This window comes from Gavialis gangeticus, unplaced genomic scaffold (assembly GCF_001723915.1).
Source record: "Gavialis gangeticus isolate Ggan-Ray unplaced genomic scaffold, GavGan_comp1, whole genome shotgun sequence".
In the NCBI taxonomy this organism is placed as follows: Eukaryota; Metazoa; Chordata; order Crocodylia; family Gavialidae; genus Gavialis; species Gavialis gangeticus.
The window spans coordinates 43,986,725-44,010,504 of NW_017728996.1; the positions used below are offsets into that span (position 1 = coordinate 43,986,725).

At 41.7% G+C, this 23,780-nt stretch overlaps 1 protein-coding gene across 1 annotated transcript in view; it reads right to left on the bottom strand.

Moving 5' to 3' along the window:
* DAPK2 (death associated protein kinase 2) overlaps window positions 1-23,780 on the bottom strand; it is a 57,244-nt gene that overhangs the window by 5,187 nt on the left and 28,277 nt on the right. Inside the window, exons 2-6 of the mRNA XM_019504393.1 lie at window positions 20,202-20,423; window positions 10,236-10,374; window positions 5,666-5,795; window positions 3,380-3,428; window positions 2,763-2,789 (exon numbers count right to left, since the gene is read on the bottom strand). Coding sequence (XP_019359938.1) covers window positions 2,763-2,789; window positions 3,380-3,428; window positions 5,666-5,795; window positions 10,236-10,374; window positions 20,202-20,423 — 567 coding nt within the window. The remainder of the gene's footprint in view (window positions 1-2,762; window positions 2,790-3,379; window positions 3,429-5,665; window positions 5,796-10,235; window positions 10,375-20,201; window positions 20,424-23,780) is intronic.

Genomic DNA, 23,780 nt, shown 5'->3' on the forward strand with positions numbered 1-23,780 from the left:
GATCTCCTGGGTCAGTGTGTGCAGTCCCCTGATATCTCAATGAGACCTCAATAACAGCAAATCTATCTGCTTAGCAAGGGCTTGCTGAAACAGATGATACAGGTGCACAGGGTTCTCAAGCACTCTCGGAGTATGGAACACATCTATATTGATAAATTGTTTCATCAGTGATCACATAAAAACCCAGAACTGTAACGATTACTGACATGGATCAGTAATATTAGGGAAGTCTTTTTAGCCATCTTTGGTGCAGTATTGTTTGTTTGTTCTATTTGACTACAGTACAGTTCATCTCACTGCCTCCTCCTGCTTCTCATTTTATTTTCTTTGCTTCTTTGGAACAAGAGAAGCAATCATGTGAAAAGCCAGTACTCTGTGAGCCACCAGAGATTCACAAAACATAACTGGAGAATTTCTGCCCCAGAGTCTTTGGCCATATTTTTTTTTCTTTTCCTTGCCTCATATTGTGATACAGCTGGATCTGGATCTTCCCACAGACTTTTCCCCAAGTGTGCACTTGTGTTACATCGATGTTTTACATCCTTGAGGAAATTACTTCACCTCAGTTTCTACATCTGTAGATTGGGAATGATTCTCAAACTTCAAATTACTAGGTATATAGATGCAATCTTGTTACCCTGACTCAGTGTATGTAATCACATTGCCATCTAGTGGCTAGCTCCCATGATAGCAACTGCCAACTAAACTGCTTTGGCTCCCGTGGAAGGTGCTCATATTCCTAGTGCTAGAAGTCTTCATCTTGATCCCTGCAGACAGGTTTGGGGTTAATAGGTGGCGTTCTTATGCAAACATACATGCTATCTGATCAGCATTTTGACATTCCTCAGAATGAAATATACTGTGCAATAACAAAGGTACATTTGTATCAATACAATTATAGAACTGCATTAGATGTATAAATAAAAAAGTATATTATATGCAGTGTCATACCTGGAAACCTTCCACACTAAGGATCATGTCATCACTCCTATTTCTTTTTAGAAAGGTGTTCCGTTTCTGAGCTTGCAAACTGTGCTCGCATTGCAATGTATACTAACCATCTGGGTCAAAAACATTTAACAGGAACTGCCATATTGGCAGGAGTACAGGTTCACCCACTTTATTATCTTTCTTCCAGCAATGCCTGGCATATGATGTTCTTGAGCAAGGGGAAAATCTGTTATAAAGCACCTGGCTATTTGGCCATTACTGTAACTGTAAGACAAATATCCTGGCCTGTTTCTCTTCAGCTTCCTGTTTCCCTTTCTATTAATTTGCAAACAGACGTAAATAGTAATTTATGAAGACTTTGATGTCGTATCAGGTTCAGATGTGTAACTTGATGACATAAAATGCATAAATATAGATCTGGATAGTTAGGAGCTGCTCTCTTGCTGATGTGATATAACCCCGAGTGTGCCTCTATCTGAAGCATAGGGGACAAGGGACCTTGTAGCATTCAGGTTACTTCCTCAGCATAGAGCTGAGCTGGGAACAACATGAAAGCTTGAGAGGAACTTTAATTCTGATCTGTTTGCTTTGCTTACTAGAAAGGGATTCCTTTTTTAAACCTCTATATCTGTGTTGGTTCCAATGCTGCAAAACCTGATAGTGCAAAATTTCCAAGAAAGCCAATTACAGCTCCATGTACAGCTACAGAATCTTGCCCACTGAGTTCTGTGTACAGGAGAACACCCAGACTGCAAAATCCAAGACACAGGATGGGATTTTCAGCCTAGAATGCTCTTACTGAAGTAAATCAGTGATTTCAATGGAAGTAGAATTAGACCAATGTCCGCAGAGCACTGCTGAAATTCTCACCATCAAGACACAGGAACATGGGCCGGGTTGACACCTCCCATGTCCTGAAGTCCAGCCCTTGCTTTTTAATCCCTTTCACAAAATCACCAAATTCCATTTTAAAATTAAGGTAGGCTGTGTGCTCCCCACTGTTGTTACTGGCAGGTTGTTCAGAACTTTCCTCTTCTAGTGGTTAGGAACCACCGTCTCATTTTCAGACTAAATTTATTCATGAACAATTTATAGTAATTTGCTCTTGTGCCTATGTAGTCTGTTAGCTTAAATAGCTCATCTTCCACCATGGCTTTTAACCTCCTGATGTATTTACAGACAGTGACCAGAACCCCTTTTAGCCTCTGTTTTGCTAAGTTAAAGAAGCTCTGTCCTCTCATATGACAGGCTCTTTATGCCCCCAAGTCATCCTAACAGTGTGTCTCTGCACCTTTGCCAGTTTCAGCTCACCTTTCATTATCATGGGTGACCATTATTGTATATTATGCTCCAGTTAAGGCCTCAGCAGTGTATTGCCAAACAATATTAATGCTTCCTTAACACCACCAAAAAAACTTGCCTAATGCATCCTGGGATTGTATTTACCTTTTCCATGGCTTCATCATGTTGTTGGCTCATTATCATCCTATAATTAATTTAATATACCCTGTTTTTTCTCCTTTCTATCATTCCCAACTGATGAGCTCTCTTAACAAAAATAAATGTTTTCTGGTGCTCCTTGGAGGCTTTTACTGTTAATTCATCCCATATTTATCATGTCTTAGTTTCATTTGCAACCCTTCTCTTTTTCAAAGATCAAAAGACCACAAGATATTATTTGTTCATCAGTCCATTTTCCCATTCCTGCTGTGCAGCAATTTTCCTAAGTGACTGATGAGAAGAACTGCTTTTCACTAGCTTACAACTTTTTAGACCTATTTCCACACAGGTGGGTGTAATGCTGTACTTACAGTATGTAAGTGATGACTCCTATGCTCCTAGGAAAAAAAGAGAGAGACTTGAATGTAGGTTTTATAAATGTGAATTCTAGAATACGTATAGCAGTCAGGTGTAGCTGTTAGACTGGCAGGTAATCATGATATTAATGGTAATTCAGAACCTTACAATAAAATATTACTTCTTCATAAAAAAGGGAAGGTTGTTCTGGATACAGTATAACTTGGATACTTATATACGTGTTTATGTATATAAGGTCATGTTGGCTGTATGGTAGTAGAAGTAAAAAGAAATGTCATTAAGGCAGACTGGATTAGTACCCCAAGCCTGAGCTGTTTACAGATTTTATAAATACAGCTGACACAAAGCACTGCAGGGGCATGTCTTTCAACAGGTTCTCCAAAATTAGCTTATCTGGGAATGATTTGTAATATAAATTAAATTAAAACTCATAATAGTCACCAACAGGACTTTAAATGTTTTATTCAAATATAGCATATAAAAAAAGAACAATAGACAGTTGTTTTCTTGGAGGGTAGGGGCTGTTTGATATATAAAGAACAGGGCAAATCTGAAGAAACCAACAGGACAGCAAATCAGGACAGAGGGAAAACTTTAATTCAGAACTTACCACATATCTGCAGCTAGCCCAAGTGGTTCATAGTTTACTATTTCCGGAGCTATAAGGAACATTTAATCAAACATCAGCAACTGATTGAGAAATTATTTTTAGCAACACAAATCGTATGTCTGGGCAAAGAATTACCTCAGTTGAGAAAGAGACCGCTAGTTATATGAGGCACTTTCTGCTTATAGTTGTAAAGCTATGCACATCATGGTAGGAATTTAAGCTCTTGGGCACAGCAGAACTAATTCAGTCACTGGGAACAAACAATGATCAAAGAAGGTAGGTCAAGGTCATGTGCTTTCAATGGCATAACATTATTCTTTCACCAACACAGTATTTCTCAAAACAGGGATCCCAGTATCCCTTTGTTCAAGGGTCTGAGTTGTTCGTCCCATTCTTTTTCAGAATGCCAGTTCACTAATGTCATTACTGCCTGGCCTTTACTTAATAAATGTGATCAGTTACTAAGCAACTGTATGACAGGGGATCAAGATTTTGTTCCAGTCTGTTCACAATTCATTATTACTCATGGCAAACATTATTTTAGCATGTGTAGAAAAAAGGTATTCTAATTGAAAAACATCCATATATAGGACTGGAATTAGGACGACTGAAAAATAGTAAGTTATTGAGGTGTGAAGAGATGTCTATTAATTCTGCAGGCATCAGTGTTTATTTAACAGCCTCATTTATTATCAGGAAGAGAAAGTAAATTAAACTGTGGAGACTTCTGATTGGAAGGTGTGGAAGGGGACGAGGACCAGGATCAAATATAATCAAGAAGTAGCAACATGAGAATTAGCATGGAAAAATGGCAAGGAGATATTCAGGGAGAGGAAGTGTTACCTAGAGAGCAGTGATTCCAATACAGGTATATTATTACCAGGAATCCTGGTTTTCTCTGTTTAAAAATAGCAAATTTAAAACCCTCCCCCCAAACCTGTGTTTTTCCAAAATTAAAATGAAATGCCAACTCATATCTATCCATCTATCTAGATGGATAGATAGATATCAATATATCAATTGAACACAATGTTTTATTGATATATTTACAATGTTAAAGCAATTTGGAAGCCTAACATTGCCTCAATCATTATAATAAAATAAATTCTAAATGCCTATATATTTTAGTGTTTGATTTTTCCCATACCAGCTTTGCTCACTGGGATGCAGATCCAGCTGCAGTGGAGCACTTTGTGGTGCTAAGCAGGCCTGATATGTGGATGGCCTGCCCCGCCACTGTCCATGCTTTTGCCCCCCACTCCCAGCCCACAGCCCCCTGGCCCTGCTGGTGCTCCTCACTCCCAACCTGCAGCCCCCAGCCCTGTAAAATATGAGGAAGACGGGGTGGGGATGTACAGGTAACAGGATAAGGGGGCACAGGCCATGCATTGGGAGAGCAGGGCGAGCATGGTAATGAGCCAGGGAGGAGCACGTGCCTCCCTAGATTTCTGCTCCCACAGCAGGGTGTGGGGCTGCAGCCGGGCTGAACCAGCTCTGGGCAGGAGCCACCTCTGCAGACCAGCAGGAGGGATCTAGCGCAGGAGGGACCGCTGCACCACCTTGCCACCCAGGTGAGGCACAGCAACAGCACGGAGTTGTGCATCCTGATACTGCCGCTTGGGAAGGGGTGCCTCACCTGGGCGGCCATGACAGAGCAGCACTCCCTCCTGTGCCAGGTCCTACCCTCTAGGCTGCAGAGGTGGCTCCTGCCTTGAGTTGGTACAGCCCAGTTGCAGCCCTATGCCCTGATATGGGTGCAAAAATATGTGGAGGCACATGCCCCTTCCCGCCCCGCATTGCTTCTGCCCTCCCCAGACCCCTAACACATGGCCTGTGCCTTCTCCCCATTTTCCTCCCATAGACTTACCTGAAGGGAGCTGCAGGAGCTGCTCTCCACTGCTGCCTGGCATGTGTATATGCACATGCCCATGCCCCCCCACTTCCCCTGCAGCCCCAAGCACCCCCTTTCAGGCTGAAACTCTGTCAGCCTGCAAGAGGAAACCCATGGTTTCCTGGGCTTTTCTTCTTTAAAGGAAAAAAATCTACATTTTTCTCTTTTAAAGGATAAAATCCGTATTTTTCTGTGGCAAATGGAAAGCCCGGATCCCTGCTTATCACGTCTGTTTTACGAGTAAGTGAAGAAAGCAGGACACCTCACATGTAATAGTATGCAGAGATTATAGGTTTAGGAGGGTACTGGTGCTGCTGGCTTCTGTCTAACTTCAGGAAGGGCTTTCTCACACTTTCCCATTGAACATACAACAAAGAAACCACCTGAACACTCACCTACAAACTCCGGTGTCCCAAAAATATTTTTAAATTCTACTCCATCTTCTATTTTGTGGGCCAGGCCAAAGTCAATGAGCTTTATGTGTGGAATAGGGATGTTCTGGTCTAGAAGCATAATATTTTCAGGCTAGAAGTAATTAAACATAAAATTTTAGTTAGATTATTAGTTAGTAATTTTAGAGATTGAGATCCCAAGTAGAGTCCCTTAAATCATTTTTACATGCTTGGAACGTATGCAAAATTGTAGGACAAGTTAAAGTGTGCATGTGCAAACACATGCACACACATACACTCTCTCTCTCTCTCTCTTTCCCCTACTCCAGTAATGTAGAGTTCATTGTTTTGCTAAACATATTTATGGAATTTGAAATTCAGCATCAAACAAAACTTGAAAACAGCTAAGTTAACATGTCCCAATGTCTGAAGTGTTCAGTACTTCCCCTGGGGCTCTGGGGACACACACAGTGCCTGCTCCAGCTGTTCTGGGACCAGTGCTGTTCATGGTTCCAGACCAGAGGCCAGGCGTGCCTCATGAAATACGTTACATGTAGCGCAATGTCTGCTTCAGGGTCCTAATCACATGTGGCACCTGTCCCAGCCACTCTAGGACGCACACTGCATGCATCATTAATCCTGGAGTGGGCATTGCTAGTACTGGATTTCACATGGAGGGTATGGGTGAGGGTCCAGGGTCCATGGGCATTTTGGCATGATACAATGCTGAGTCACTTCTATAGCCCATGAGGCCAGATGAGTTTGATACCCCTGGTTTATAGCAATTGTATCTGTCTCCACCAGTGGTTTAACCCTGAACAGATACCTTAAAAGGCTGGTCTCAACTGGCCAGATACCATGTGAGAAAGTTCTGAAACTAACCCAGAAGAGAACAAAATGAGAATAGTAACAACAAAGAAAGTTCAGATCTGGGATTAATATCTGAAGACCCCAAAATGGAAGGGGATAAGATTGGAGGTTCTAGCTCATGTCCAATAACTAGCTATTATAAAAATACCGGCAATATTTTACACTGTTATGTGGCCAAAAGCACAGAGTTGAAGTTGGCAAAACTGGGAAATAAAAGGCACAGTCATTTATTTCCTCAACAGGAGGTTTTGACTCTATGATCTCTACTGTACTTACTGGATATTTCAAAGTATTAATTTTCTACTAGCTTTCTTAGATTAAATCATTTCCCAGCCCTCCTCTATTTTACAGGCATTACAACAACCTGCCTGGCACAATTTGGCTCTGATGAAGAGCTCCAAAGCATTAATTTTTCATATTTTACTCATAGCCTGGGAGCAACAGTCAGAGAGTATGATTCCCTGTTGGCAGCTACCTGTTGGTTTCAGAGTAGTCTACTGTATGAGGAGCAACTACTAATAAACATTCTCATTCCACATTGAGGGAAAGAGGGTGTATGAATAATTTATTCTCACAGTTACTGAACCAATATGATTTTAGCTCTAGGCAAACCATGCTGGGTTTTTTTTCTAGAGATTCAGTGCAGTAGGGCTGACAAGAGGGTATGTTGCAGATATGTCATGGAAGTGCATTTGGAACAGTACTACAGTCAGCATAGTATATAGGACAGGAAGGTATTTGGCATGATCTCTGCATTTGGGGCTAAATCCTTAGCTAGTATACATCAGTACAGCTCCTTTGTAGTCAATACAGCTTTGCCAATCTACCCTGGGGAACTAGTCCTTAGTGTTAAACATAAGTATTTGTTATTAATTAAATAACTATCAAGTTAATAAGCATGCCTCTGGATTTGAGCAAATGGCAAGGTACAGGGCATGCTAGCTACTAGCAAGAGGTCAAGAGAGCAGATTAGCAGGGAAGGAGAAGCACTGGGAAAAGTGGCTGACTGTTTGATGTCAGAACAACACACAACTGTACATAGATTTCCTTTGTACTCCATTCATATATCTGGGTAAAAGTAATCGCCACCCTGTTCACAGGATAATTAATGTTTCCATTATGCAACATTTTCCATCCACAATTTAGTTTTCTTGATGGCTGTAAAACATACCTTGCCACGTAGTACTATCCCAGTAATTTCAACAGAACTTCAGCACGAGCTGATAGTATTACTGATACAGTGTCAAGCTATTTGGAACTGTTATTATGTTTTTATTGTTCATCTTTGTACAGTGCCAAGTACATCAGTAGTTAAAGGAATCAACAAGAAAACCTTTAGATACTTTTCAAACATCATGTAAAGGACAAAGCCCTGTCCTGAAGAGGTCACAGTGTCAATAGGAAGCGAGTAAATGGAGGGAACTGAATGGACTAACAAAAAAGAGCAACTGAACAAAGTTCTTCAGCATTGGATCAGTTCCATGATTTCATATATACATATAATCCACCTAGCTTTGCATTATTCCTATGAGCAGTGTTATTACTTATAGGACCCTTAGGAGAAGAGAGTTTTCAACTGTCATAGGGCACCTGCATACATACAGGGAGGCTGCTCCAATTTGCTGTAATCACAGTACGTCAGAGCAGGCTTGATTAATTAAGTCTGCTGCAGCGTGGTAATTACCATGCTCCAACAGGCCCCAGCATCTCGCATATTAGCACTCCCACACTGAAAAATGGTGGCAAGTGTGCTTTCAAGTTAAAGTGCCTCCCCTGCCATTTTTCAGCATGGGAACACTGATACACAAGATGCTCCCAGCCACTTTAATTAGAGCAGCTCTCAAAGCCACTCTAATTAAAGCTTCCCCCCACTCCCAAAGCACATGTATAAATGCCCATAGTGTTTATAAAATGCTTTAAATTAATTTTTCCCTTCTTCTGCCAGGGGTGTATTGTCCATCTCCATCTGTTCAATGAGCTGTTTGTTATAGCAGCATTTGCTTTTCAGACATTGCTTTAGTCAAACCTTTGGCAAAGCTATTTAAAAAATAAAAAACAAACAAGCAGGAAAACCCCCCCAAAGTTGTCTTTCACATTAGTCCTCCTTTCAAGTTCTGCCAACTTTCTACCTTTATTTAAAAAATTCAAATCAGTAACAGTGACAGAATAATTATAGATCTCTATTTCCCTAGTTGCAATATTGCTCAAAAATACATGCCTAGCTTAATACTGCAGAAGTCCTAAAATAAAAATGAGATGAACTATTTCTCCAATTCTACTTTAAATCACTTTCATTATTAGTAAATGATGCCCTATTCATTTCCATTTGTTCATTTCTGTTCTTCCTCTAATGTCCTTATTGACCACCAAACATTACTGACATTGAACATATACATTTCAGTAGTCAGAACTCAGCATGGGGAAAATTTTACTCAAGTTCACATTATTAGTTTATGTCACTCCATATTCTAGTATTTTTCTAGGGTAAAGGGCAGACACAAGCATTGTGGCTCTCAAGGTAACTAGCTGAAACGTAAGAGTACGTGTCTTGCACACACAATGTGTTTTGCACGCACACGCACACACTTCCAACCCCCTCACCCACCATATGAACCCAAATCTGGATAATAGTTCAGTTGCAACATGTATTTTCTAGCTGTAACAATCAAGAACTATATTATTACTGATATAGTGCCAGGCCCTTTAGCAGCTTCTTTGTATCTTCATAAAGTGCCAAGCATACTGTCAGGACTTGAAGGATTTATATAGCTATATTCCCAGGTACTTATGGAATATGTATTCTGATAACCTGGGAACATACTGATGCATAACATGAGCATCATGGGAACAAGGCACCAACAAATTTAGGTTGCAAAATAAGGATAAACAACATGTGATCTAGTCTAAAACCAACGCTTCAATTACTTCTTTTTTTTTTTGTTTTAAAAAGTCCTTCACTCCTCTGTCTTGCTTTGACCTTTCCTTACCCTGTATGGTAAGGGACTGTACATTTTATATGTAGCTCTAGAAGTGGCAACGTTTATGGCAGTTAGTTCCACATTCCTCATGTAATTCTAAACGCAGCTGCTATTGTTGTCTATGTTATGTGTGATAAAAAAAAACTAGACAATTCTAGCTGGACTGGAAACAGTATGTAAATATGCACAGAGGCAAAATGGATTTAGAAGGAAACAGGCTTGTCAAAAATAAGTCTCAGGATAAGAGTCCAATATTTTCAATGCAAGTATTGCAATATATTATTACTAAATTCAGTCAGATTAAATTGCTTTGATGGGACTATTGAGACCAAAGGAAAAATGTCTTAAAATGAACTTGGGCAGTTTACTAGTTTGTGAGCGCTTCAGGGCAGGTACCATACATCTTTTCATATGTCTATAAAACCCAGATATATTTTGGGTGCCAGTACAACATAAACAGTAAGGAACAGTAATGTTTGTAAGGTTTCTTCACCATTAGAAAAAGGTTAGATCTTAGGAGAAGGAAGGCATTGCTGCTTACCAGTGAAAGCTGCCAGTTCTATTCAACGCAGAAAGCCAATAAGTCTTAGTTCAAACAACTAGTCATTCTGCACTTCAGCTTTATTATTACCTGCTGTATTTTATGTATCCTCATTCATACAATGTATTATACAATATATGCTACAATATTAAATTAGCTAGTTGTATTAGATTAATATGTTTACCTTTAAATCAAAATGTGCAATTTTCTTGGAATGGAGGTAATTAACACCATCCAAAATCTGCTTAATGAACCTGGTTGCTTCCTCCTCACTCAAAGACTCTTTCTGTGCTAGGAAGTCAAAAAGTTCTCCTCCAGACACTCTGTAAGACATGCACGGAAACCTCCCATTACATACAGCATAGTAAGGCACAGACCAAATATAAACATAATGAAATGGCAAACTAGTAAACCCAAATCCTCTTAGAACAAGAAGTGTGAGCCAAGAGATCTAGGTTCTATTCCCAGCTCTGCCCACACTTCCCCTGCAATGTTGAACAAGTCAATGCCTCTTTATACTTCAGTTTCTCCTTCTGTAAACACAGAACTAATATTTCCTTACCTCAGTGTGCAAGGCTTCATTCTTTGATACTCATAGAGCACACTGGGCCTGATCCTATTCCATGTATTGGGCATTTAAGGGGATTTTGGGGGCTAAGCATGATTCTATTCCACTTGAACAAATCCCTGAACATCCATTAATGCATCTTCCTTTTGTAACAAACAATCATTTTACCCTCAAGGATGAGTTACAATAAGGCGGTAAGAAGTGGGGAAGACCCACGTGCGTTTTGTATTAACAGTTTTTCAGAAACTTGAACAGAGCAGAACAGGATTGCACTTAGGCACCTAAGTCCACTTGTATGCCTAATAGTTGGAATAGAACACAGCCCTCTGAGTTTCAGCTACAAGGCCTTATAGAAAGGCATAGTAGTGGTAATACACTCAAGCACAATTATACTATTAATAATCTGCCTTTTACATATTGTAAAAGTACAGCATTGGTAAAGAATCACTTTCACTGTCTTGTACCATCATTAACATGAGGCAGTGAGACCTGCCAGCAGACTACTTCCTTTTCTATGAGGTGCATGAAGAATACATTGGTACTTGCTTGACCTGTAACCAGTGGAGAAAAGTGTTTCATGCTGGCTGAATTTTTTTAAAAGAAATGAGTTTGGAAAGTTCCATAAACTGTTTCCCCAAAACAAGGATTTGTGAGAACAATGCTCCAGTTACTATTTGGACCATTTACATCAACAAGAAAAATGTTATTTACTACATACAATACATCTGCTGCCATGTTTTTCTTACACTAAAAATACAGCAACCATAGTTCTATACGGCAACACACCAAAATATCCCAAGATGACAAATTATTCATTATTAGTAGTGCTATTATTTTGCAACTTTGACATTTATATATCACCTAACTCTTTCTGTTTATCCTTGGTCATGCGCAGCAACATAGTAACAGAGCATTCATGGGCTTTCAATATATATTCTTAACTAAGGATTATTCACTACACAAGGATTCTAGGATACAACAGTGTTTTGGAGAACAAACCATTGGCATTACTGCCTGACAACAGACTAAAAAGTGACGGCTGGAGGATTCAGATGTTGAGTTAAACACAGCTGTAACTCCAAGACAGAAGCAGCTTAATTATTTTTCTTGCTGCTCATTCACATTGCTGAAGGTACTGGTAAATACTGGTCTGTCCTCTGGTTCCTGTGGTCTCCATCTACTGACAGAAGATATTAGAATTGCATGAAAAATTCAGCTTCAAACAACTCAATGAAAGGTTTGTCAAAGACACAAAGGACTGAGCATGGGCTTACTTTTTAGCTTGTGCTGTTGCTGTGGGCGATAGTGTATTTTGCTTTTCCAGAGCCAATAATTTACACAATGCTGTCTGCCTTAGTGTGCTATATTTCACAGCTGAAGCATTACTAAGCAGTAGGATGCAGACCATGGGACACTTCGACCTGGGCAGGAATCGCTCAATATTTTGACAACTAAACAAACCTCAGATCATCCAGGAGTTTGACTCGACTGTTGCCTAGGGCCTCATTTGTACTTCCTCTTCTCTTGAAGATTTAGTCTTACAGCCACTGTCTCTTCTCATTAAGTCTCCATTTTCCTTTTAGATGACATTTAATAAGCCAACAGGAAAAGGTGCTGACCAAATCATTCTTCTTCGACACTGGCCATTGTACTGGCCAAAAGGGAAATATTGCCTCTTTCCCATGTAGCAGCAGTTTTTGGAACCTGTGAATTATTTTAGATATGTCTAAAGTAGATCAGTGCTTTACCAATTTATTTTCTTAGTGCAATCAGCTTGTTCACAAAGAGAACACAAGTCTGATTTCTTTGGCTGCCTCTGTTCAAACTGCTTTGGCAATGTCCTTTGACAGATACTGGTGTGTGTCTTTAGGAAGCAGCTCTTGGGCTTTTTTCTTTAAATCTTGCAATCTTAACAGTACAAACACTTTTTTACCTTCCTTTTCATGTGAGAAATCTTCTAAGCTCAAGGCTCATCATGAAGGGACATTTGGCCTAGAAAAGTTAGTTTGAACAAGGGCTATCCTTTTGTGCAACTGCTTTACAATATTAAGGAATTTTTTTGAATGGTTGCCCAGACTGGAAGTTTCTTGCCACACAATCCTACTAAGACCCCTTCATTGCTTTCAGACAGTGACCTAGAACATTTTCACATCACCACTTGAGACCAGGCTTTAGTACCTCTTGCCATAATATCTCCATGGGCCCATTTGACAGAGCCTTGGTTAACAAAGAAGAATGTTCCCCTCTTTCACAAGGTTGTCCCTGAGCAATATGTTCACTTTCTCCCTCTTTTCTGGATTTTCTCTTCTTATTAGCATTCACACTCAGCTTGATTCAAGGCAATGCTTTGTGAAGTGGAACAGGGAGAGAAAATTTCCAAAATACAGAATGTGCCAGAAAAATAACCTGCAACTGTACAAGTTTGGTGATAGTTCAGCATAAGGACCATCATCAACAACACAAGACAACACCACAATATGCTCTGGAGGTTGAAAGCCTTCTCCAGAGAGATCAGAGTGCTTTATAAATATGAACAAGTTAATCCTCAATTTGCCTGTGAAACAGGGGAAACTTGGCCCCATGTTGCAGAAAGCTTAAGTGACTAAACCAAGGCAACACGTAAGTCAAAGACAGACATAAAAAGAACCCATTCTCCAGACTGCAGCACTGTGGGCAATTATACACATGCTTCAGGAGTGGCAGAGGGGAGGGGAGTGCACTTTAATTAGAAAGGCTCTCAGAGATGCTCTAATTAAAGCGCCTGAAGCTTCTCATACATCAGTGTCCCCATGCTGAAAAATGGAGGCAGGGGCACTTTAACTAAAGCTCATTGAACAAGCTTTAGTTAAAGTGTCTCCGCCACCATTTTTCAGCATGGGGATGCTAACACGCGAGATGCTGGAGTCTGCTGGAGCACGGTAATTACTATACGCAGTAATTTGATTAATCAAGTCTACTCTGACGTGCTGTAATTATAGTGTGGCAGAGCGCCTCACTACACATCTATAGGCATGCTCTGCTTTTACTGAAGGAAAGAACAGCAGTGTGTGCTCCAAGGACCCTTGAAAGAGGTTACTAAGAAAACATCACCCAAGCTGTGCTCCTAAGCTCAGGCACAACCAAGCAGAAGAATCCAATCCCCCCCAAATGCACCCAGTTTCCCAGATGTGCCTGAGAGAAGTGCATTTAGACAGCCACTGCTGAACCTCTAACCAAATGCAGCTCGCCACAAACTGCTCTGCAACAGGACACCCAGAACCTCACCAGGAATTACAACTTAGGTACATCTATCCAACTGTATTTTTTAAACTGGCAGTGGGAGCAAAAAAAATATGTCATCCCTTTCCCTAGAGAAAACAAGCCTAGAACATCCCACTTTTCCCTCCCCAGGACTACTTCTCTTCCCCACTGGACAGCTGTCACACTCTTCTTGTGGTGAAGGACAATTGAGATACAGCCACACATAGTAAAAAAGAAGTGAAAATGCTGCCCTCCCTCCTTGGAAGCAGATGATTATTTTCTTTCACAAGCCTCAACATGTACCAAAAATACAGATTGCTGTTTTAGGGTTAAACACAAGATGGCCTAGGGCAGGCCCCAAGAGCTCAAGAATGGAAGAGAGGGCATAAGGAGCTACCACAGATCTTTCCCATATATCCCCCAGGTGGAAAAGCAGATTGTGGACCTGAGAAGCTAAACATAAATAGTATCAGCTGACTTAGCAGTGCTCTTCCTGTCCCTGAATCTCAAGTGAAATGTGCTTCTGCAGAGTAGAAGCAGCAGCAGTCATATCTACTGTGTGAAAGGGACAGTCTGTATTTACCCAAATCCAAGACAACTTCAAATTTAAGACAATTCTCCTGATAACTAGATTCTATGCATGGAAAATCTAATTATTGGAGGGTCATTGTTTCATACCTGTTAGGGGCATCTTAAATTCATCCTCCCACCACTGCAGTGAAGAATGCAGAAGAAAGCAGTGATTGGGGGGGAGGGGAGTGAAGAGGGGGGCAGACAGCCTGATTCCCACCCCTTGTCCCCAATAACTTGCCTCCTGCCTGTTCCCCCTAGCACTTGTCCCCTGCTGCTTGCACCCCCTAGTGCCAGCCCCCCTGTGGTGTCTGCATCCCCACCACCTCTGCTACCCGTAACTGCCTGCATCCTCCAAGGGGCTACTGCCTTACCCTCACTCGCATCACTGGCTCTGATCTCATTCCAGACCGTAGCGCAGAGCATATAGTGGTTCCAGAGTCAGGCAGCAACACCTGTGTAGGCAACAGCTCTGGCCCCAGCCCCAGCTCCAGCCCCAGCTCTGGGACCGGGTCAGAGTTGGAGCTGGGGCTGAAGCTATTAATGCCACAACTACTATTGCTTTGCAAGGCAGGGCCAAGGTCACTGTTTGATCTATGCTTTGGGGTGGAGTGGGGTCAGAGCTATGATTGAGGGTAACAGGAAAAAAAGTCTTGTCTTGGGTTTGAGTTAATACAGTAGCTGCCCCATTTGAGCCAGCAGATTTTAGCTGGTAACAAATACACCTCTATAGCTGGATACTGGAGATCTTGCCACAATACTATAACAGCCTCTTATTAATCAAGGTTAATCAGTCTTTTTCTTGAAGACAAAGTCCAATGAAGGTAACAGTAAGTTCAACAGCACTCCTGCAATACAGCCTGAAGAGATTAACCATAGGGAGTGTCAATCTCTGACATCAGAGTCAGGAATGAAGGCTCTATGTTTACTGTAAAGATGTACTATAATTACCCTGATTAACAGTACTTGTACTGCAGCAACACCTGAAGGCTTCAGGTCAGAGCCCCTTTGCACAGGCACTGTACAAATAGGAAATTACAGTTCCTTCACCAAACAGCTGACAATCCAAAACACAAGACACACCAGGTGAACACGACAGACAACCAGGAGGAGATAGGGGTTCAAAGGGTTACATTTTTTTCTTGCTACTACATTTTTTAAAGTTGCTAAAGGAGTCCTTAGCTTTGTACACAAACCTCTCCAGTGTCAATATTTACACTCAGAGGACTGATGGGAAAGTAGGGGGAATCTCTGCCTTCTCTAAAGACTTCTGTCAGATATTGAAATCAGAAATGGGACAAACAGTAGGAGGCAAAGAAAACCTTCCTCTCCTGCATAACTCCTTCAGATCCGAACGTATGGCCTTACACTCCCAGATTTGGGGTCAACAACCTTTGGCCTGTGGGGTGGATCTGGCCTGCGGAGCCACTGGGAGCCTTGTGACTGGGTGGCACAGAGCTTTGCCAGTGACCTAGCTGAGCAGCAAGGACAAGCAGCAGCGGTGGCAGCAGCACGTGGGTCTCAGTGCTGGCCCTTCTTGGATCCAGCTGGGTCATTCTGGCCTGCCGCCCCAAAGGGTTGCCAACTGCTGTTTAGGGGCTGCTGTTTGACATGCTCCCTTGGAGCTGTGAAGCAGTGAAGAGTCTGAGTACTTTTACATACACTGCCACAAAGTAACTGGGTAGAAGCAGATGTAGTTCAGTTAGATCTATGTAAGGGAATGCATAAGCAGTCTTACAAGCAAAAAAGAAAAGGTATTAATTCCGAAGTTATGCTGTTATTTTGGGGCCAGTTTGTGTGCAGAAAAGCCCAGATGCTTAGAGCTTCTCCTATTTCACTGCTTTAAAAAAAATCTTGCAGAGACTGGAGATTTCTTTTGACTCTAATAACCAATTGCAAAATTTTCTTGAAATGACACTGAAACAAACTGTTGGCAAATCTCTTAGTTATGCAGACAGACAAATATACTGTGTTCATCTCCACCAAAAACCCAGAGCTCTAAGGATCTGATGCTCCTATTGAATCTTCAAGGCATGGAGTATTTGCTTGAGTCAGTATGATATCTGTCTGCAGCACACAGCAGAATGGCTGACGTGCAGAGCTGGAACAGAATACTGGCTATAAATACAATCAACACCATGTGGCACCACGTGGCCACTTAACACTGTTTGTTCTCAGCTTCACCCTGTGAAGAATGTTGCACTCCTGTGTGGTGAGCTGTCTGCATAGTTACAGGGTGATTCTCACAGGGGTTGTGGTGACACATTTTGATCGGTGATGATTATCTACTGCAGTGGGGCCAACCTTTTTGGCAGGCACAGGGAACTCAGCGAGTGCTGGGGGTAGAAGTGGGGGAGTGGAAACAAAAGCAATGAGGTGTGGGGAGGGGGAGGGAGAGAGAGAGGGGGATGAGACCATTTTGGTTATCTCACTCACCTCCCCAGTGGTGTGGCACTGCACTACTTGAGGGGAAGGGAGTGTCATTCCACTTGCTCCCCATGCCCTTCAGCCCCCAGATACACTGCTTGGTGCAGCACTGTGCTACCCAGATCCTGTGGCTGGCCTAAGCAGTCCAAAGCTTCCCTGATGTGGCAAAGACCCCTGATAGGGGGATCCTGGCACCCACTCATAGGTGTTCCCCTCACCCCACATTTGTTATGCTATTGGGCAGGCATGCCACAAATCAAATCAAACCGAGCTCCCTGCCGGAGTGCCACTCCAATCCTCTTCCCCTGCCTAATCTGCTGCTCTGCTTTGTGCTTCCTACCTTGTGCTCTCTGCTGCTCATATGCTGCTCTGTTTACTGATCCCTGTTCTATTTACTGCTGTGCTACCTATGCTCTCCCGCATCTGCTGTGTGCCACATGTTGGCCACCCCAATCTACTGCATCAAATTCTGTAGTACTTCACTACATGTGGGGCATAAACAAATGTAACAATTGTATTGCTGTCAAAAGGTACTGATAAAAGCTGTTATGATGCAATGATTATGTCTGCAGTATTCTGTAGCAATACAAGTCTTGGAAAACCACTCTAGTGTTAACCCTGCTTCACCCAAGGGCAAAGTTAGGGCGATTTAGCTTACTTGCATCTCTAAGGGATCACACAGATGTAACAAGTACAGACTAACAGCTGCTGCATGCTCCTGCGAAGCAGGTCTCCTCCTCTCCCTTAAAAGTGGCTACAAATGTACACTTGGCCCATACCCTTGGTCAGTCAAGGCATTTGAATAGATGCTCATTCTAATACCTTCCCCCACCAACTGTACAGTGGGATAATCCTGTCAGACACTATTGCTGCTATACGATCTAGTGTGTGCCTCTCTGTCTGCTTCCTCAGCAGCTCTACAAGAACAGTTTTCTGCTCTGCTGGGATATATTAATTGGCCTCCCATCAAATTGCTGCCTACAATCCTTCCATATGCTAAAGTGACATTTACCTTCATGCTGGACTGGCAAACATCTTGGCTACACAGAACTGAGCTCCCTTGATAGAGTGACAATAGCATAAGTAAGGGGGAGGCACTAGCCCAAGTTGTTGATCTTGTGGGGAGGGATGCAAAAAAAACAAGCCACTGAACAGCTAGACCGCAGGTAGCACAGCCAATGACAAATGTCCCATGTAGAGTGGCTATCAGAGAAGACAGTCCGGTTTTCCTCTGTCCTCTATTGATATGAAACCAAATCCCTTGATGTCCTCTATGTTTCTCTTGAAAAGAAACATAGAGGACATAAAGGAGATGGGTTTCATATCAATAGAGGACAGAGTAGCAGAAAACTAGAATGTCCTCTATCATGGCCACCGTAGTCCCATGTAGTGCTGCCACCCAGGGCACTCAAATGTTATGTTACACCTCTATAGAGGTGCATTCCTCCTTTCCAAGGAACTCCTCATGTTTCCCTACATATGCAGGGACCTCCTATAGCAATGCACCAAAGGAAAAAAACTTCCTTGCCTTTATATTTATCAGCATGTCTGTACTGTCCTCTTAAACACCACTATATAAGCTTCACCCACACATGTACTTTGGCTGTAACCCACATATCCAATTCATTTAAACAACCCAAACAATTCCATCATTCCTGTAGCACTATAAATCTATATGGCACCTCACCAGTGAAGAATATAGCACATACCCTGTCCATCAATCTTTGCAGTCTTAGGCCAAGTGATTCAGGTACTTGAATTTCAGACTGCCCTGCATGCACAGATAATATGGATGTGAAGCAGAAACACATCGATATAATGGAATGCAATGTAATAGAAGCATTCTACTCGCCAGCCCTGCTGAAGAACATGGCTGCATCATTGGTTTACACAGGAAGGGCACTGCAGTATCAGAAATGGATGACTGGATCCTGCTGTCTCTTGAATCCAGAGGAGACAGGATTTCTAGGCCAATGGGAGAAAACACTGCTGCAAGTAATTTGTGGTTATTATTTGATACTCCAAACTCCATTCAAATGATAACTGAATAAACAACCATATTCACACTCCCTTTATGTGAGCTGTATTAAACTTACACATTTATAGGGAAAACAACTCCCTGAATGCAAATTCATAGATCCATATGAGCATTTCCTAGTCAAGGCTTTGTTATAAGGCTTTCTGAACACACCTTTAGCTTGCTAGTGCTGTACATTTATTCCTTAGGGTATCTAGAAACACAGGATCTGTAGAATGTCCTACCGTTCTCTTCACCAAGAAATGGGAACAGAAGTTAGGTGATTTAAAATCCTTTTAAATATAATACAGACTAAAGCAAAATACAAAGCCAAATGACTATTGTTCTGCAGCGTACACAAACTGTGAAAGCAGTTCTTTTGGAGAGAGGATCAACGCTTGCAACAGGAAGCTGCAAAGCCCTAAGGATTCTCCTGCTATCCTGGATATTATGTGGACAGCCAAGGACAGGAAAAGCCACCACCATTTCAAACCACCAGCTTCATCCTACTCTGAACCACTTTTGCCTGCCAGAGGGATTGCCATTCAATAGCCTATACCCCTTTCCTTGCATAATTTCTAGCTCCTACTGATCAAGCAATGGGAGATTATGTCACTTTCACGTCTTTCACCTGGCAGCACAGAGTAATACAAAAATGTTGCATTACGTAGACTAGGTTAAGACTTTTGGATTGAAGAATTTTTCAGTGGAAAACATTCTTTCCAAAGAAAACATTTTTCAAGGGGAAAATCAAGAGAATTTCACCTTGTGTTCATTCAAGTGCTCACCAGAGGCACTGTGGAATATCCTGGGAGTTGTAGTTTTGGTGCCACTTTCTCCTCTGCTGAGTTTCCTGTGTGACTACATCTACCAGGATGTACTGGCCAGGCCTTTTGCTGTCCTCATAAGCTTGTTATTCCTCATTATTTGTCTGTAAACAATTCTGCTTCCAAAAACACTGAAGGGAGAGGGGAAGAAGAGAGGGACTGAATAAAAAGGGATAATCACACTTCAAAACACGTCAGGCCATCACTCAGCAGATGTTAGGTGATCTGTGCATCCATGAGCCAGCAGGACTCCCTGCTGAAGCAGCGACCCCAGCAGACTCTCAAAAACATCTGTTTCTAGAGCATACAATGATTTAAGAAGGAGGTTATTTACTGGTGACCTCATTCTAATCCTTTGCCAGGATCTGTGAGTGGTTTCTGAAGTCTGACAGCCCTGAAGTTCCGTTTTAAGAATACCTGTGTACTCTGGAGGCCTTAACAGCCCTTTCCTGTTCCCATTTGTTACATCCTAGCATAGAGATAGGAAATCCTTTTACTTACAGCTCAAGGATGAGCACCACATCTGTCTTGTTCTCGTAGACATCATGCAGCTTGATGATGTTGCCATGTAAGATCTGCTGCAGAATATTCACCTCCCGTTCAATTTCCTCCCGTCTCACTCCACGGCGGCTGGCCCTGCTCTGACGCTTCTTAATGAATTTAGCTGCATATTCTACTCCGGTACCTTTCTCTTGGCACTTCTTCACTATAGCAAACTGGCCACTGCAAAAGACAAGGTTGTAATGATATTATAATAAAGCCTTCATAAATCCCACTGGCAATACAATCAATCTCCCTGAATTAGCCTTGCAGGTATGGGTTCTGATCCTGTAATAGCAAAGAGCTCTACTAGTCTGCTACTACAGAACTTTCAGGATTTGATTCAACAACTGCATGCAATGCATTCATTAGAGTTGCTTGAGATATTTCAACTGCATGGTGCTTTAGACTAAGACAAGTAAATAATCTCTTTACGTAGGAGGGAGAAAGTCCACATGTGGTCCTTGGACTTAATTATTTATTTATTTTAAAGAACAAGGTCTGGCTAAGATAAAATGGCACCGATGTAAAGTGAAAACCCAGATGGTTCCTTACTTGCCAGTGGTGCTCAGACATTCAGTTATATAACCTGCCATTTCATGTCTTGAAGAGGCAGGTCATACTTACTAAGCACTAGTGCTGGTTGATCTATACACATATATGCACTGAGTTTGAAAATCTGGCTGTTCCATGTTTTTAAAAATATGCAATTTCTCAATGCCATTTTAAATGAAGGAGAAAAATGTGTACAACATGTTATGAAATAATTCACTGCCCAAACACTTAAACAGCAGGCAACTGTTCACAGTTGTAAGCAGGCTTTTGCTGACAACAGCTGCTAGTGGAAGAGGTCATCATTGTAGTTCTAATATGAACATTTCCCCTACTTCCTAAACAAGAATACCACTTGCAGAGCAGATGACTAATACAGAGTGTAATAACCCTGTAAATTTTAGTCTAATTTCAGTGATAAAAGGCTCTTGAATCAGACACTCATTAGCAACGTTTAAACTGGAAAAAGGCAGGGGAATTCTTCATTTTAACTTGCAGGAGGTTTACTCCCTTTCTTATTTAAATCTCCCAAATACCATCAGATCACAAAGCAGGCACTCTTTGTAGAGAGCTGATATTTGATCCTTATGGCTCATTATAAGAGGTCATCATAATCATGGTAAAAGACCACATCTGAGCCATAAATATGGCACAAGATGGAGCAGTTACTCATGTGAACCTCTTCTTAGTTCTTTATGACTCTAGTAACTTACTCTGCACAGGGAAATCAGTGCCAAAGTTAAAGAGTACATGCATAATACACATATATGTATTTATTTTATATATTTATAAAATATTTAAATAATATGTAAATAAATTGTGAGGTTTATGAAGCTGGTAAAGGAAAGCCAACGCATTGCCTTGAACTATCTGTCATTAGTTTATATCTATATGAACCACTGATACCTACCTACTCCAAGGTGCTGAATGGACATAGAAGCTGGGGAATCAACTCCCAGACTTGGTTCATTCTAGATTTCATTACAAACTCAAAATTACAACCAGCATCATGAAAAAAAGCCTCGAAGTTCACAAGAGTAGTCAGATTTATTATTTGGCATAGGACTAATGAAAACTGACTTCAAGAACACAACAGTTTCCCCTTTTAAATTGTTTTTCAAGCAGACTATAGGATTGGAACAAAAGAAAGACTAGGATGAAGACAGTAAAATGCTGATACAGATCCTAGCAAAACCCACTGGTATTCACACAGCTATCTTTTTGGTACCACCACCTCCCATGTTTAAGTAAATGGACTGAATTCCCAATTCTGCCTGATCCAGAGCAACCTGGAAGGAAAAACATCTAATGAGTCTCCTATACTGTAGGTCAGTGCCCTAACCACAAAGATAGATATGGACAGACCCTGATCACTTCTCATGTGGGAAGTGGGTGTTCTAACAATTGAGCTTTTGTGAAAACATTAAAAAAATTCTAGTTTATTTCCTGTATGGAATGAGAACAAATTCTGAAACTTCCAAGGTTGTCAGGAAATAGGATTGCTGTCCTCTGGTCAGCTTGAATATAAAGGGAAAGAGAACCTGACCTGTGTTAATGAGAATGCCTGGCAGTCAAAGAGAGATTTCATAGAAGAGCAGAGATGTAAGACCTCAGCAGCAAGAAGAGCATCCCACCTAAACACTGTATCTCCTCAAACACACTCACAGCCTTCACACATGTGAATGAGGGTAGAGCAAGGACTGGAGACTTACAAAAGACAGTGCAAAAGACAATACCCAGCACTTCTTTACCTATATCTGAGAAGCATCCACTTCCAATGGCAATTGTGTTCTATAACCTTAGGTATCTTCCTGAGGCAGGATCTGGGCCCAAGTGCATTCATTTAATATCAGGTAATTTCTCATTAAGACTTTTATATCCCATACTCGCAAGAGATGGGCTCAGTAAATTGTCAGCAGTTCCCATCCTTAAATACTATGAGGTTAGCAGTCAAGATCTCTCTGCAACAAGCACAAACATACTCATTAATTGCAAACGTCCAAAATTACAGCTTTTCTCTTACACTGGAGCTATTCTGAAATATTACTGCTGTGAACATCATTGTCTCCTTACTTGGCCTGGTAACCATAGCATGCAAGTGCAGGTAGGAAAATAAGTTATATAGTATTCACTGCAATTATATTCAGTACTTTATAATGAGACACTCTAAGTACATTATGTAATTAACATACAAACAAGCTGTTGAAACAAGGGTTGTAAAGGCAAAGGTGTCCACAGACCTGGAGCCTCCCCTCAACTCTAACTTGCTCTCAAATGCAGAGGAGCTATAGCATAGAAAGTCACTAGTCACTTTCACATTATTATAAAGACTGCCATCTTAATATACTATCAGTTCATATATTCATAACTTTTTGGTGTGGGCCCATGAATTTATTTGCTTAGCAGACTTTTAGTGCATTAGACCTGATGTGCGACTAAGGTACAACCATTTGCTTAAAGCAGGGGTGCTCAACCCCAGGCCCACAGGTCAGATCTGGCCCATGGAGCCATGTTACCTGATCCACCCTTCCCATGGGTCTGAAAATTCAGCCATGGGGAAGCAGTGACAGCATTTACTGCCTCTCTGGTGCTGCCAAATTTCCAGACAGGAGGGATAGCATTGCCCTGCTAACTCAGGTGCACAAGGTCTAGGGGTGCACAGATAGGGATTTTGAGGCCAATAGCAATAGCCAATTTTTAAGGAGGTATATCGGCCAATATTGATCCAATTTCCAATACAGCATGGAGAGCTGCCTGCAGCTGGTAAGTCTGTTGTGGTGGAAGGGGAGAGAAAGGGCACTTGTGGTGAGGGAGGGAGTGGCTCTGGGGCAGGGGCTAGGGTAGGTGCTGTCCAGCCGAGATGGGGCGGGGTGCGGGACAGAGCTGTAGCTCATTCAGGGGGCACAGGGAGGGGGGGAAGCTCCAACTGCTATGTGCACCCCAGAAGGGCACGGGGGTGGGGTATATGCCCCCTGGATCTGCATGGGG